The sequence below is a fragment of the Chrysemys picta genome, chromosome 21 (genome assembly GCF_011386835.1).
Source record: "Chrysemys picta bellii isolate R12L10 chromosome 21, ASM1138683v2, whole genome shotgun sequence".
NCBI lineage: Eukaryota > Metazoa > Chordata > Testudines > Emydidae > Chrysemys > Chrysemys picta.
In genome coordinates this window covers 11156280-11170364 of record NC_088811.1, presented here as the reverse complement: position 1 = coordinate 11170364, position 14085 = coordinate 11156280, and the positions used below count along the sequence as shown (strand labels likewise).

Here is a 14085-nt window from a genome sequence, read left to right as displayed (position 1 = left end):
AAGCAAAGTGGAAGACATCAAAAATCTCACCCAAACAGGGAAATCACATCTGTGTAAGAGAATCCAGAAATCATTTTACAGGCACACCTCCCCCCTCACCACTTATTCTTTCTTCTTCCAGAAAAGCTAGTCTGCCCAGATCCCACTGGGAAGCAAAAATAAAGGTATCCACAAATTTAATTCTATGCCTCCATTTTGCTTTTGGCTCTAGAAACCCTCAATACTTGGAGTCATTAAGTTGACAAATTGTGTTGCTCTTCCCAATGGTTTTTTACAAGGATAAGTTGCCTTGAATATTGATAGGAAAGGAAGAGACTTTTCCTGGCAGCCTCACTCAGATTTCAAACCACCTTATGAATTGTTTTTTTAAATCTGGTTTATAGACGTCATTCAGTGACTGGGTGTCAGGGGACCGCAGAGACAGCGCCATTATCTCCATGGCAACAGCAGGTTTCTAATGGAAGGAGGATGTGCAGCGTGTATTCCAGCCCATCCAAACCCCTCCCCCCAGGCAGTGTCTCATGGAAAAGACATGAGAACGCAACACTCACATTCAACATACCCGGCTTCCCCCACTCATCCACCCATGAGCGATGGGAGCTTTAGTAAAAATGAAAGAAACCTTTCACTGTAATGCACTTTTGATGCTGTTCAATTCACACACATTTAGGACAAGGCTTCTATTGTCTGGATAAAGCAGGCTATTCTGTGTGCTTCACATTTTAATCTGTGGGGGTAGGGTGAAGACAGTGACAGGGTTATGCTGTTCTTTTTTTAGTTTGGGCACATTTAGGTTTTTTTAAAAGCTGATTGCATTGGCCAGTTCAGGGAGATGCTGAACAGGACTCCCAAAACTCCCTTTGGCTACTCTGCTACTCAATCCTCTGTTACCACCACATAAGATTGTCAGCAAGTGTGCACTTGGATTACAGTTTGTTCTTGCCAAGTTTATTTCATAGTGGCTGAAGGCAAAAATCAAGCCCAGATCTTCATGAATGAAAAGCTTATACATGAACCCACTCCCCAACTTGTCCGACCCAGCTGCGCTTTCTGGGGTGCAAGGGCAGAAATAGAAAGGCACAGGTCATGTTTTCATAGGAAGACATCTCCCCATTACCCAGCCAGCCAAAATTACATCCTGCTCAGTCTGCAATGGTACATACCTTCAAACGTTCAATGGCTTCCTCTCCTCCAGGTGTAGACATGATCCTTTCCTGTATGCTGGACACAGATGTTAAGCCCACCTGACTACTGAGAGAGCAGGAAGATGGAGATGCACTGAGGGACCCCATGGAGGCTGTGGAAAAATTGCCAGGGCGTTGATTCTCGGAGGCTAGCAAGTATCTATGTTTATTGTTCTGAAAATCTTTCAGATCTGGGTGAGACAGACAGACAGAAGGGAAGGCAGAAAGGAATAGACAAGGAGCAGAGAAAAGGGGAAAAGGAAGGAAACACTAGTGTAAGAGGAAAGCATTTAAGCTGCAACACAGACAAGATTAATAGTTTTAGATGGCAGTTCTGAAACAAATCCTTTAAAACAAATATCCCTGAGATATAAAAAGTTGCATTCAGTCCTTGAGAATTGTAAATAAGGACTCCAGTGTAAACTAATGTTACCAGTAAACTCCTGCCAAAACAAAGTCAAACACTCAACAAGACACTGTAAACCGGAAGAATCCCCCTGATCTAGGTAACAGCTGTGCACTGTCCTATTCCAGCCTTCTAACACAACCGGACATTGTCACAGTGATGAGCAACGTGGGGCTGAAGGCTAGGAACAGAGATGGCCAGTTATCAGGAAATGTACTACTGGGCCAAAAAGCCTAAGCCACTAAGTTCAATCAAACTCATACCTAAGGAATCTGAAAGGAAAACAGTAATAAAAATCGTGATTTGCTGAATCTTAGTCTCCAAAGGTAATACGCCTGCTGAGATGCTACACAGAGCACAAGAGTAACTATAATTGCCTGTAGCTCAAGTTCCCCAAGGACAGGGTGCTGTAACCACCTATCCAGTCCTTGACAGGGTGAGTGATATGAGCATGGGCTCACGTTTATACCATTACATCTCATCTGTCCTAATCTGCTGTGGAAAAAAGGATCCACAATATATAACAGGTTACCTTTCTGCTAGGATACCTGTGCAAATGGCTTGAAGAGGTGGCACTGTTAAGTCTCTTGATCATGACTTAGAATGAACACAGGGAAGCATTTTAAGAGATGCCTGGAATTTGAGGCAGCTCTAATAGTCTAAATACTGAAAACCCAGGAGGCCTGAAGATGTCTATGAAAGTAGAAAATACAGGTCATTTGCGTACCTTTCCTTCCATTAAAAGTTATCCAGAGACCACCTACTCTGATCTGAATCCAATCCAAATACACCTCACAAAAACTTCAGTTGTGTGTCAAAGACTGCTAACATGAGATGTTAGACAATTAAGTAGCTCAGGCCTCGCTGAGCCCCCCTCACACCTTCTCTCTTCCCACTCAGACCAATCCTGCCGACATAAACCTTCTGTCCTATTTCACACCAATTTAGCCCTGTAGTTAGTAGTTCCATCAACTCAGTTTGAAAACCGCCATCTGCAGATACAGGAAGTGGAAAAATACAGAAGAGGGAGAGCTGCCAGGTGGAGGCAAGCAGGTAGGACAGAGCAGGAAGGATGGGGTCTTGAAAGGCCAGTGGGCACATGCACTCCCAAGGGACAAAGGAGGTAGCATTTGCAATCACTTTGGCTGTTGCTGAGTCCATACAGAACCTCTCTCTCAACATCATGCACATTTCTCTGGGTGATGCTGCAGCTGCTCACGGAGATGACAGATTTTTAGGCAACAAGCTTTAAGCAGCACCAAAAAAGGAAGGCCAGGCTGAGTCTTTACACTACCAGTATCTGAGTTCAGGAAATTTCAGACAGATCTCTTCCAGTCAGTATTGTTTTGGGGTGAGCAAGGGCTTTTGAAAAGGGCATAGGCATGGTCTAAAACAAAATAGTCTGCTTGGGACTTGCCGCCTCCCCCCCCACCCCCACCCCCCAAAAAATCTACAGAGAATCCATCGGTTCACAGAAGCAAGATATTTTTCTAAAGGTGGATTATAAAGAAGGAGGTACATTCCCTTTCACAGAAATAGTTGGTGAGGTCAGAAAGGAAAGTGCTGTTATACTGAACGTTATTCTCTGAGCTACTATCTAATCCTTATCAGTTTCCTCACATTAAGATTCCTTCTTTCAGAGGAAAACCAATCTGTTCTAGACAGCAGCTATACTAATACCAAAAAGACAAATAAGAGTTCAAACAAAGAGATTGCTCTCAGCACAAGGCACCCAACACCCCACACATGTGCAGAGGCTATCAAAGAAACATTCCCTTGGAGGAAATGGTTATTGTTTCATTTTACTTTAGTTTAAAGAATCAATTCTCAAATGTAAATTATTAAGACACATTCTGGGTAAGAAAATAAGTCATGAGGCTAGCGGTCCAGGGGGAAGGGAACCGGTTTAACTTATGAACTTGAAAAAAAATTCTAAAAGGAATAGATTTTGGAAGTTCAAATCAGAACCATTATTTGTAACAAAAAAATAGGTTGGAGTATAACCATCCTCAGTCTCCCCAAAACAAGGAAGCAACAGACGTATTAAAGAGTGGTTTCAACTTTGTGCTTTAACCAAAGGATGGCTCAGTAAGGGAGATGGAGGTTCATTTCATTTTCACGAGATAATAGACTCTGCCGTAACTGCTCTGTCTGGGATTTCCCTGTGAGGAATGCTGGCATGCAAAGCTCTGTTAAAAGCTGGCCCAGCAGAAGCAGATTAGCAAGTAAGAGCTATAGAACCACACAATACACACATTTGCCTCCACTTCCAGAGTAATCATCTCCGATTGAATCAACTGAAGGGAAGCAAGAGGGAAATACAAGAAGGGTCAAAGTTCAGGATCAACAGTGACACAGGAAGGGAAGAGAATACTTGGCATTGAAAGAACAAAAACAGTTTTCAATTTCACATCAAAATGTTTGTTTTGATTTGTTCCAATCTAACAGAAAGTTCTGTTTTTGAACCTAAAACAAAGACTGCATCAAATGTGACACTTTTGAATCTGAGCTGAGTTTTTTTTCTTTATCTATTCTCTTGAACAAATAACAATAGAAGATATATACAAGTTACACACTTCACATTGCCTGTGATTAAATCAGGGTCTTCCCTTCACAGGAAAATAAGCACCACAAGTCAGATAAAAAAAAATTTACTCTTTGCATACATTTTAACAGAGATTTTTTCTATTATGTACTAAAGGAAACCAGTTTGCCACAAAAACTAACACTCATCTTCAAGGCATCTCCTGTAAAAGGAATTAAGTCACAGCCCAAATTCTCAAAGAATTTAGCATGGAAGATTTTAGCTTGTTTTCTGTGTTGAAGGTGAAGGTCAGAAAAACAGGACAAATCCAAGACAGGATCCTCAAACAAACTTTTCTTTGCAGGCAAGAGACAGAGGAGCAGAGTTTGAATCTGATGTAGCAGGAACATAAAAAGGTGCTAGGGCATGTTATTTACAGAAGGGGATAGAGACAACCACTCACCAAAGCAATGTGAAAAAAATTAAATTAAATTGTGAAGCACTGAAATTTAATGACTACACCCCCTTCCCACACAAACCCAGCTTTCTCCAGCTCTAGGGCCTTGGTAATTAGTTTAGTTCCTGCAGCAGAGCACAGCCCCATGATGGAAAGGACTGGACTGCTTAACCCACTTACTGTCAATAATATCTCCTAGCCCTTGGGCACGCAGGAGATCCTTGAGCCTCGTCACCTCCTCCTTCAGCTCACGCACCAGCTTGGCATTGGGGTCTTCATTGATAACAGCATTGCACTTGATCTGCTTTGCACGATCTGCATATCTGGAAGCAGTCAAAAGACATACTAGTTTGGTTTTATATGGGACATATACAGCAACTCTCTACAGTCGTATACAAGTCCCTGCTGTTATTTCAGATTAACAAGATGCTGGATCAAGTAGCTTTACCTCAGAAGTGCTGTAGAGTAAGGAGCAGGGGTCACACTGAAAGGTTTTAAGCTCCAGCTACTCAGACTCCACTGAAGTTTTAGGTACTCAATACCTTTGAGAAATCAGGCTTAGGTGTTACCAGTGAAGCCATTTTAAACTGGGTTCTCTTCATGCATAAGATTATTTCTCTTTTGCACCATTAGACAGAAATTTCATCCTCATCTATAAGTACAGATAACTTGGAACTGGTCAAACTAAACTTACCTGATTAAGTGAAGCAACTACACCCTCTCCTCTTGTTCACACACACACACACACACACACACACACACACACACACACACACACACACAGGACTGGGGTTCACTTTAGAATGATGGATTTTACTATACACAGCATAGTCCCCTGGAACGCTCAGTTTTGCCTAATGCATGTTTCACGATAGGAAGGATGGGCACCTAGATACCTGAGCTGAAAGCCAAACATTTCCACTCCAGATTAGAGGCTAAAAGTACCTTAAAGTGCTCAAAGTTTCATCATAGTTGATATCTGCCGGACTCAGAGCAGCAACCATGGCAGTTCTGGAGTTTCCACCTATAATGAACAAGCAAGGTTTTAAATGAAGTTGCACTGGCACCTTGTAATGAGTATATTCTTGAAGGTCAGTATTTCCCAGCCTAAACAATATCCATATTACAGTGTTCAACAAAGTTACACAAAGTAGTAATAAGTAAACCCAGAGTAAATAAAACCCTGTAACAATAATAGTATGACTTAAAAATAGATACTGCCATATTTAATACTCATATCATACAATGGATTGAGGCAGAAAATTGCTATGAAACACATGAACATGGAGGGAAATATTGGCAGAGTCAGATTAGTCATACCTAGATTTTCCCGAAGTAGCCACGTTAGCACAGAATCCCTGTATGGAATAAAGTCTGTCTTCTTCTTCTTCTTACTCTACAAAAGAGACACACTTATTACTGAACAACAGTACCTGGAAAATGAAAAATTGAGTTTAGGAAAAAGGCAGAAATCATAATTGAACTGATCTCTTTTCTTAGATGCTTTAATCTTTCAAGGAGATGGAAAAGTATATGCAGTTTATTGTAGAAAGTTGAATGCAATGAGAACAAGGTTGGAAGAAGAAGTTGAACTTAATCTCTGTGGCAGGCTGAAAGTCGCTGATTAGACTAAGAATCTGGGGTGATCATGTCAATGTCTGGCAGCAGCTGAAGGGGGCTGCTATGCACATGAGAGAATCAGAGCACACATCAGAAGAGAAAATTATTAAGATGCTAGACAACAGGGCTGGTAAAGCCGTACATCAGATTCCATACACAACATTAAAGGAGGGATACTGTACTGGCCTTTGGAAGAGGTATATTACAGGCTATGAAGATGATAAAGCAACTTTAGGGTCAGAGAAAGCAGCAGTTGGGGACATGTGATTAGAAGAGAGCAGATCAAGAGGGGAAATGAGAAATGAAAGAGGTATAAACTCTAAACGGATAGGTTTCAGAGTAGCAGCCGTGTTAGTCTGTATCCGCAAAAAGAAGAACAGGAGGACTTGTGGCACCTTAGAGACTAACAAATTTATTAGAGCATAAGCTTTCGTGGACTATAGCCCACTTCTTCGGATGCATATAGAATGGAACATATATTGAGGAGATATATATACACACATACAGAGAGCATAAACAGGTGGGAGTTGTCTTATCACCTCTGAGAGGCCAATTAATTAAGAGAAAAAAACTTTTGAAGTGATAATCAAGCTAGCCCAGCACAGACAGACAGTTAGATAACAAGTGTGAGAATACTTACAAGGGGAGATAGATTTCAATGTTTGTAATGGCCCAACCATTCCCAGTCCTTATTTAAACCGGAGTTGATTGTGTCTAGTTTGCATATCAATTCTAGCTCAGCAGTTTCTCGTTGGAGTCTGTTTTTGAAGTTTTTCTGTTGTAATATAGCCACCCGCAGGTCTGTCACTGAATGACCAGACAGGTTAAAGTGTTCTCCCACTGGTTTTTGAGTATTTTGATTCCTGATGTCAGATTTGTGTCCATTAATTCTTTTGCGTAGAGACTGTCCGGTTTGGCCAATGTACATGGCAGAGGGGCATTGCTGGCACATGATGGCATATATCACATTGGTAGATGTGCAGGTGAACGAGCCCCTGATGGTATGGCTGATGTGATTAGGTCCTATGATGATGTCACTGGAATAGATATGTGGACAGAGTTGACATCGGGGTTTGTTACAAGGATAGGTTCCTGGGTTAGTGGTTTTGTTCAGTGATGTGTGGTTGCTGGTGAGTATTTGCTTTAGGTTGGGGGGTTGTCTGTAAGCGAGGACAGGTCTGTCTCCCAAGATCTGTGAGAGTAAAGGATCATCTTTCAGGATAGGTTGTAGATCTCTGATGATGCGCTGGAGAGGTTTTAGTTGGGGGCTGAAGGTGACAGCTAGTGGTGTTCTGTTATTTTCTTTGTTGGGCCTGTCTTGTAGGAGGTGACTTCTGGGTACTCGTCTGGCTCTGTCAATCTGTTTTTTCACTTCAGCAGGTGGGTATTGTAGTTTTAAGAATGCTTGATAGAGATCTTGTAGGTGCTTGTCTCTATCCGAGGGATTGGAGCAAATGCGGTTATATCTTAGAGCTTGGCTGTAGACAATGGATCGTGTGGTGTGTCCTGGATGGAAGCTGGAGGCATGTAGGTAAGTGTAGCGGTCAGTAGGTTTCCGGTATAGGGTGGTATTTATGTGACCATCGCTTATTAGCACAGTAGTGTCCAGGAAATGGACCGCTTGTGTGGATTGATCTAGGCTGAGGTTGATGGTGGGATGGAAATTATTGAAATCATGGTGAAATTCCTCAAGGGCTTCTTTTCCATGGGTCCAGATGATGAAGATGTCATCAATGTAGCGCAAGTAGAGTAGGGGCGTTAGGGGACGAGAGCTAAGGAAGCGTTGTTCTAAGTCAGCCATAAAAATGTTGGCATATTGTGGGGCCATGCGGGTACCCATAGCAGTGCCGCTGACTTGAAGGTATATATTGTCCCCAAATGTGAAATAGTTGTGGGTGAGGACAAAATCACAAAGTTCAGCCACCAGGTCATTCAGTGACAGACCTGCGGGTGGCTATATTACAACAGAAAAACTTCAAAAACAGACTCCAACGAGAAACTGCTGAGCTAGAATTGATATGCAAACTAGACACAATCAACTCCGGTTTAAATAAGGACTGGGAATGGTTGGGCCATTACAAACATTGAAATCTATCTCCCCTTGTAAGTATTCTCACACTTGTTATCTAACTGTCTGTCTGTGCTGGGCTAGCTTGATTATCACTTCAAAAGTTTTTTTCTCTTAATTAATTGGCCTCTCAGAGGTGATAAGACAACTCCCACCTGTTTATGCTCTCTGTATGTGTGTATATATATCTCCTCAATATATGTTCCATTCTATATGCATCCGAAGAAGTGGGCTATAGTCCACGAAAGCTTATGCTCTAATAAATTTGTTAGTCTCTAAGGTGCCACAAGTCCTCCTGTTCTTCTTTTTGCGGATACAGACTAACACGGCTGCTACTCTGAAACCTTTCATTATGCAAGGCACTGCATTTAGCCGTATGGAGTGGAAATCCATCAACCTCATGAAAAAACTCGTACAGATACAGACAGACATCATCTTCCTTTCCAAATGCAAGCAGATGGACATCATACCAAAAGGACTAAAGGTAAAAAATCCATTACAATCTACATATCACACAGACTATGCTGAGAGACTGTGTCACACACTCTCAAAGAAACTGCGAAATCACCTGATCAGCATCCTATACAGCAAACAGGGAAAGATTAAGAATGAGCTCTCAGAACTGGATACTCTCATAAGAAACCAACCTTCCACACAAACTTCCTCATGGATAGACTTTACAAAAACTAGACAAGCCATTTACAAGACAAACTTTGCCTCTCTACAAAGGAAAAAGGACACTAAACTATCTAAACTGCTACATGCCACAAGCAGCCACAACAGTAGTTCCCTTAACCCACCCAGCAATATTGTTAATCTTTCCAGCTATACTCTTAGCCCAGCAGAAGAGTCTGTCCTATCTCGGGGCCTCTCCTTTTGTCCCTCCAGACCCATGAATATGATACAGTTCTGCGGTGACCTAGAATCCTACTTTCGACGTCTCCGACTCAAAGAATATTTCCAACATACCTCTGAACAGCATACTAACCCACAGAATCCTCCCTACCAGCACTACAAAAAAAAGGATTCTGCGTGGACTCCTCCGGACGGTCGAAACAACAGACTGGATTTCTACATAGAGTGCTTCCGTCGACGTGCAAAGGCTGAAATTGTGGAAAAGCAACATCACTTGCCACATAACCTCAGCCATGCAGAACACAACGCCATCTACAGCCTCAGAAACAACCCTGACATCATAATCAAAAAGGCTGACAAAGGAGGTGCTGTCGTCATCATGAATAAATTGGAATATGACCAGGAGGCTGCTAGACAGCTCTCTAACACCACATTCTACAGGCCACTATCCTCTGATCCCACTGAGGATTACCTAAAGAAACTACACCATCTGCTAAAAAAACTCCCTGACAAAGCACAGGAACAAATCTGTACAGACACATGCCTAGAACCCCGACCAGGGGTATTCTATTTGCTACCCAAGATCCATAAACCTGGATATCCTGGACGCCCCATCATCTCAGGCATTGGCACCCTAACATCAGGCTTGTCTGGTTATGTAGACTCTCTCCTCAGACCCTACGCTACCAGCACTCCCAGCTATCTTCGAGACACCACTGACTTCCTGAGGAAACTACAATCCATCGGTGATCTTCCAGAAAACACCATCCTGGCCACTATGGACGTAGAAGCCCTCTACACCAATATTCCACACAAAGATGGACTACAAGCTATCAGGAACAGTATCCCTGATAATATCACAGCTAACCTGGTGGCTGAACTTTGTGATTTTGTCCTCACCCACAACTATTTCACATTTGGGGACAATATATACCTTCAAGTCAGCGGCACTGCTATGGGTACCCGCATGGCCCCACAATATGCCAACATTTTTATGGCTGACTTAGAACAACGCTTCCTTAGCTCTCGTCCCCTAACGCCCCTACTCTACTTGCGCTACATTGATGACATCTTCATCATCTGGACCCATGGAAAAGAAGCCCTTGAGGAATTTCACCATGATTTCAATAATTTCCATCCCACCATCAACCTCAGCCTAGATCAATCCACACAAGCGGTCCATTTCCTGGACACTACTGTGCTAATAAGCGATGGTCACATAAATACCACCCTATACCGGAAACCTACTGACCGCTACACTTACCTACATGCCTCCAGCTTCCATCCAGGACACACCACACGATCCATTGTCTACAGCCAAGCTCTAAGATATAACCGCATTTGCTCCAATCCCTCGGATAGAGACAAGCACCTACAAGATCTCTATCAAGCATTCTTAAAACTACAATACCCACCTGCTGAAGTGAAAAAACAGATTGACAGAGCCAGACGAGTACCCAGAAGTCACCTCCTACAAGACAGGCCCAACAAAGAAAATAACAGAACACCACTAGCTGTCACCTTCAGCCCCCAACTAAAACCTCTCCAGCGCATCATCAGAGATCTACAACCTATCCTGAAAGATGATCCTTTACTCTCACAGATCTTGGGAGACAGACCTGTCCTCGCTTACAGACAACCCCCCAACCTAAAGCAAATACTCACCAGCAACCACACATCACTGAACAAAACCACTAACCCAGGAACCTATCCTTGTAACAAACCCCGATGTCAACTCTGTCCACATATCTATTCCAGTGACATCATCATAGGACCTAATCACATCAGCCATACCATCAGGGGCTCGTTCACCTGCACATCTACCAATGTGATATATGCCATCATGTGCCAGCAATGCCCCTCTGCCATGTACATTGGCCAAACCGGACAGTCTCTACGCAAAAGAATTAATGGACACAAATCTGACATCAGGAATCAAAATACTCAAAAACCAGTGGGAGAACACTTTAACCTGTCTGGTCATTCAGTGACAGACCTGCGGGTGGCTATATTACAACAGAAAAACTTCAAAAACAGACTCCAACGAGAAACTGCTGAGCTAGAATTGATATGCAAACTAGACACAATCAACTCCGGTTTAAATAAGGACTGGGAATGGTTGGGCCATTACAAACATTGAAATCTATCTCCCCTTGTAAGTATTCTCACACTTGTTATCTAACTGTCTGTCTGTGCTGGGCTAGCTTGATTATCACTTCAAAAGTTTTTTTCTCTTAATTAATTGGCCTCTCAGAGGTGATAAGACAACTCCCACCTGTTTATGCTCTCTGTATGTGTGTATATATATCTCCTCAATATATGTTCCATTCTATATGCATCCGAAGAAGTGGGCTATAGTCCACGAAAGCTTATGCTCTAATAAATTTGTTAGTCTCTAAGGTGCCACAAGTCCTCCTGTTCTTCTTCTAAACGGATAGAAGACAGTGGATGCTATGGAGGGTGACCAGATGTCCAGATATTATCAGGACTGTCCAGATACTAGGGGCTTTGCCTTACATACACAAGTATACCTCCACCCCCCCACACCACCCCCTAAAAAGAATGTCTTGATTTTTCACATTTGCTATCTGGTCATCTTAATGCTATGAGCCAAACAAAGGACTGGAAAATTAAACACTACCAATACCGACATCATAAGCTGAACCAAACACACACTGTAAATGTAGTTCCTCCATTTCCTTACTTTTAATAGTTCTGCCCACCTACTTTACTCTCTCGTTATTTCCTTCATCTATAAATAACAATATAAGTGCTTTGGCTGCATTATCCCTGCTCCACCAAATAGTGATCCACCTAGGTAGTGTTTTCACAAGCTACTTTTTAAAATTAAATTTAAAGTACAATCAGAAACTAACTGGAAAGCATAAGATAAACGTTTATGTAAGTGGACCCAGGTGAAGGAACCAAACAGGATGAACAGCCCTGCTTCCACACAGAAACATTACTGACTTTTAGATCATTAAAAAAATCCCATGCAACCTGTACTTGGACACAGAACTAATGTTTCCTTTGGATGTTAAATGCCATTGCAATTAACACTCCATGAGGTGGGATAAATATTTTATTTGTTGCAATTTTAAACTCTCCTGACAGTCTCACAGTGGGAATGCAAAGGATAATGAGTCCACATGACTTGCTCAGAATACTCCTTAAAGGGTTATTCTGCATATGGAGAAAAAAAAACCATACAGTGGTTAAATTCTCCAGAACTAGAATCAGGATTTTTAAGTCTAGACAATAATAAAGCTTAATACACAAGGGAAAGGCTCTCAAGCTAAAACCCACTTTCCCTTTCAGGTTGTTGGGCTTTATGCTTTTCTGGAAAGCCAGAGAAGCAATTTGGAAAGACAGGGCTGGAGGGACACAGGTGGAAGGACATTTAATAAGTGACTCAGGAAAATGCTAAGATGATTAGGAAATGTGAGGACAAGGGAGAGGTCAAAAAGGACAGTAAGACTGAGTCAATGAAATTAGAAGCATGAGCACAAAGGGTGTTTCGTTTTATTATTTGTTTTTTAAGTAGCCTTGTACCTGGCTGCAGATTAGTGGGATTTGGGGACTGCTCAAACAAAACACAAGCTCACAATGCAGACAGCTCCCCAAGTCTTCCAGCATTCTGTCAATCAAGGTCTTTATAAAAGGTTATAAGAAGAAATCCTTTGCGGGCAAGGAACAGACTTCCCTACAAGTTCCACTGTAAATATTTTCCATTCCCCACCCTTCTTAGCTCCCAAACTTGATTTTGATATATGAGCAGCGATTAGGGGTCATCAATGAAAGATCTCTGCAGAATGGGGTCCTTTGTCATCTGCTGACATGTGCAAGAGAGCAGGGAGGGAGATTAGCAGACATACACCTAGTTTCAAGTACTGCCAAAAGTTTAATTCTACAAGACACTATTAATTTAAGATTTGATTGTGCAATAGTAGTTTTGACTAGATGTTATGTGAAAGTCATCTTACTAACACTCAAAAGGTGATTACTGCACAAAAGGGGGTACCAGCCTTATAAAAATTATTTTCCCCTACTTGCCTCAGGTGAGTAACCTTTTGATGGACAAGTAAAATGAGTAAAAACTGCACATCAAAGCTTGTAAATTTTCATAGCAATTTTATAAGGTTAGCATAAACTGCAACCTGTGAGGCATCCTTTCGTGTGAAGGAAAAGAGTACGGGAAACCACTTGTAGTAAGCAAAGACGTTAAGATATTAAGTATTCCTAAGAAAAACATCACCCACAAATCAGGAGCAGGGATGTAGTATAAAATTGTATTTATTCTTAAACATTCATTACACCTGCATTTTTTTCTTTTCTCCAACCCTAACAAGAACATTTTTATTTTGAGTTTTAGTACTGCTTTTCCTCATTACTTCATGGTCATGCCAATAAGCCTCTTCACTAAGTAAAATTCAGTCTACAACCCAAATCAAATTGTCATGGAAGCTCTTGACAGATCCCTGCTCTTGGTTTCCCAGGTGAAGCGCATCTGGCTCTACATCAGTCTACTAGGACTGAACATTCAAGGTTACTCAGCCCCACCATACCTTATTGGTGCAGTTATCCTAAAGTTGAAAGCATTAAAGGAAGAGGAAGAAAGAACACAAGATGAGCGACTGAACAAGACAGACTAGACCATTTCAATTGTTACGCTGGAGGATATGCATTGAATATGGCTTTTCTGAGGAACCAAATGAATGAGAATTGAATCTCCCAGAAAGCACTTAAATTAATTAGAAAGCTGTTAAGTCCAGTCAGACTGTCCCAAAGGTTAAATTTTCTGTAACTTAAGTGCACAGCAGCAGCTTTTCCAACATGCTGTCCCATTGCAACTGCAATGGAAGAAGCATTTTTATGCTACTCTATGATTACCTGTTTAGATTATAGGATACTTTCCAGCAGTTTAGTCATCAGGATAAAATTTCAGTTTTACAGTAGAATACCCCAAAGACC

The 14085-nt window shown here is 41.8% G+C and overlaps 1 protein-coding gene across 19 annotated transcripts in view; it reads right to left on the bottom strand.

Annotated features, from left to right (window-relative positions):
* The window catches only part of KIF1B (kinesin family member 1B), a 142325-nt gene that overhangs the window by 79867 nt on the left and 48373 nt on the right, over positions 1 to 14085 (bottom strand). For 5 of the 19 annotated variants that reach the window (XM_008167254.4, XM_065575449.1, XM_008167250.4 and 2 more), the window contains exons 10-13: positions 5892 to 5967; positions 5517 to 5595; positions 4752 to 4894; positions 1164 to 1297 (exon numbers count right to left, since the gene is read on the bottom strand). In XM_008167254.4, coding sequence (XP_008165476.2) covers positions 1164 to 1297; positions 4752 to 4894; positions 5517 to 5595; positions 5892 to 5967 — 432 coding nt within the window. Of the gene's footprint in view, positions 1 to 1163; positions 1376 to 3845; positions 3888 to 4751; positions 4895 to 5516; positions 5596 to 5891; positions 5968 to 13679; positions 13698 to 14085 lie in introns of all 19 variants that reach the window. The other 14 variants (XM_065575443.1, XM_008167245.4, XM_065575450.1 and 11 more) reach the window with 6 other exon arrangements.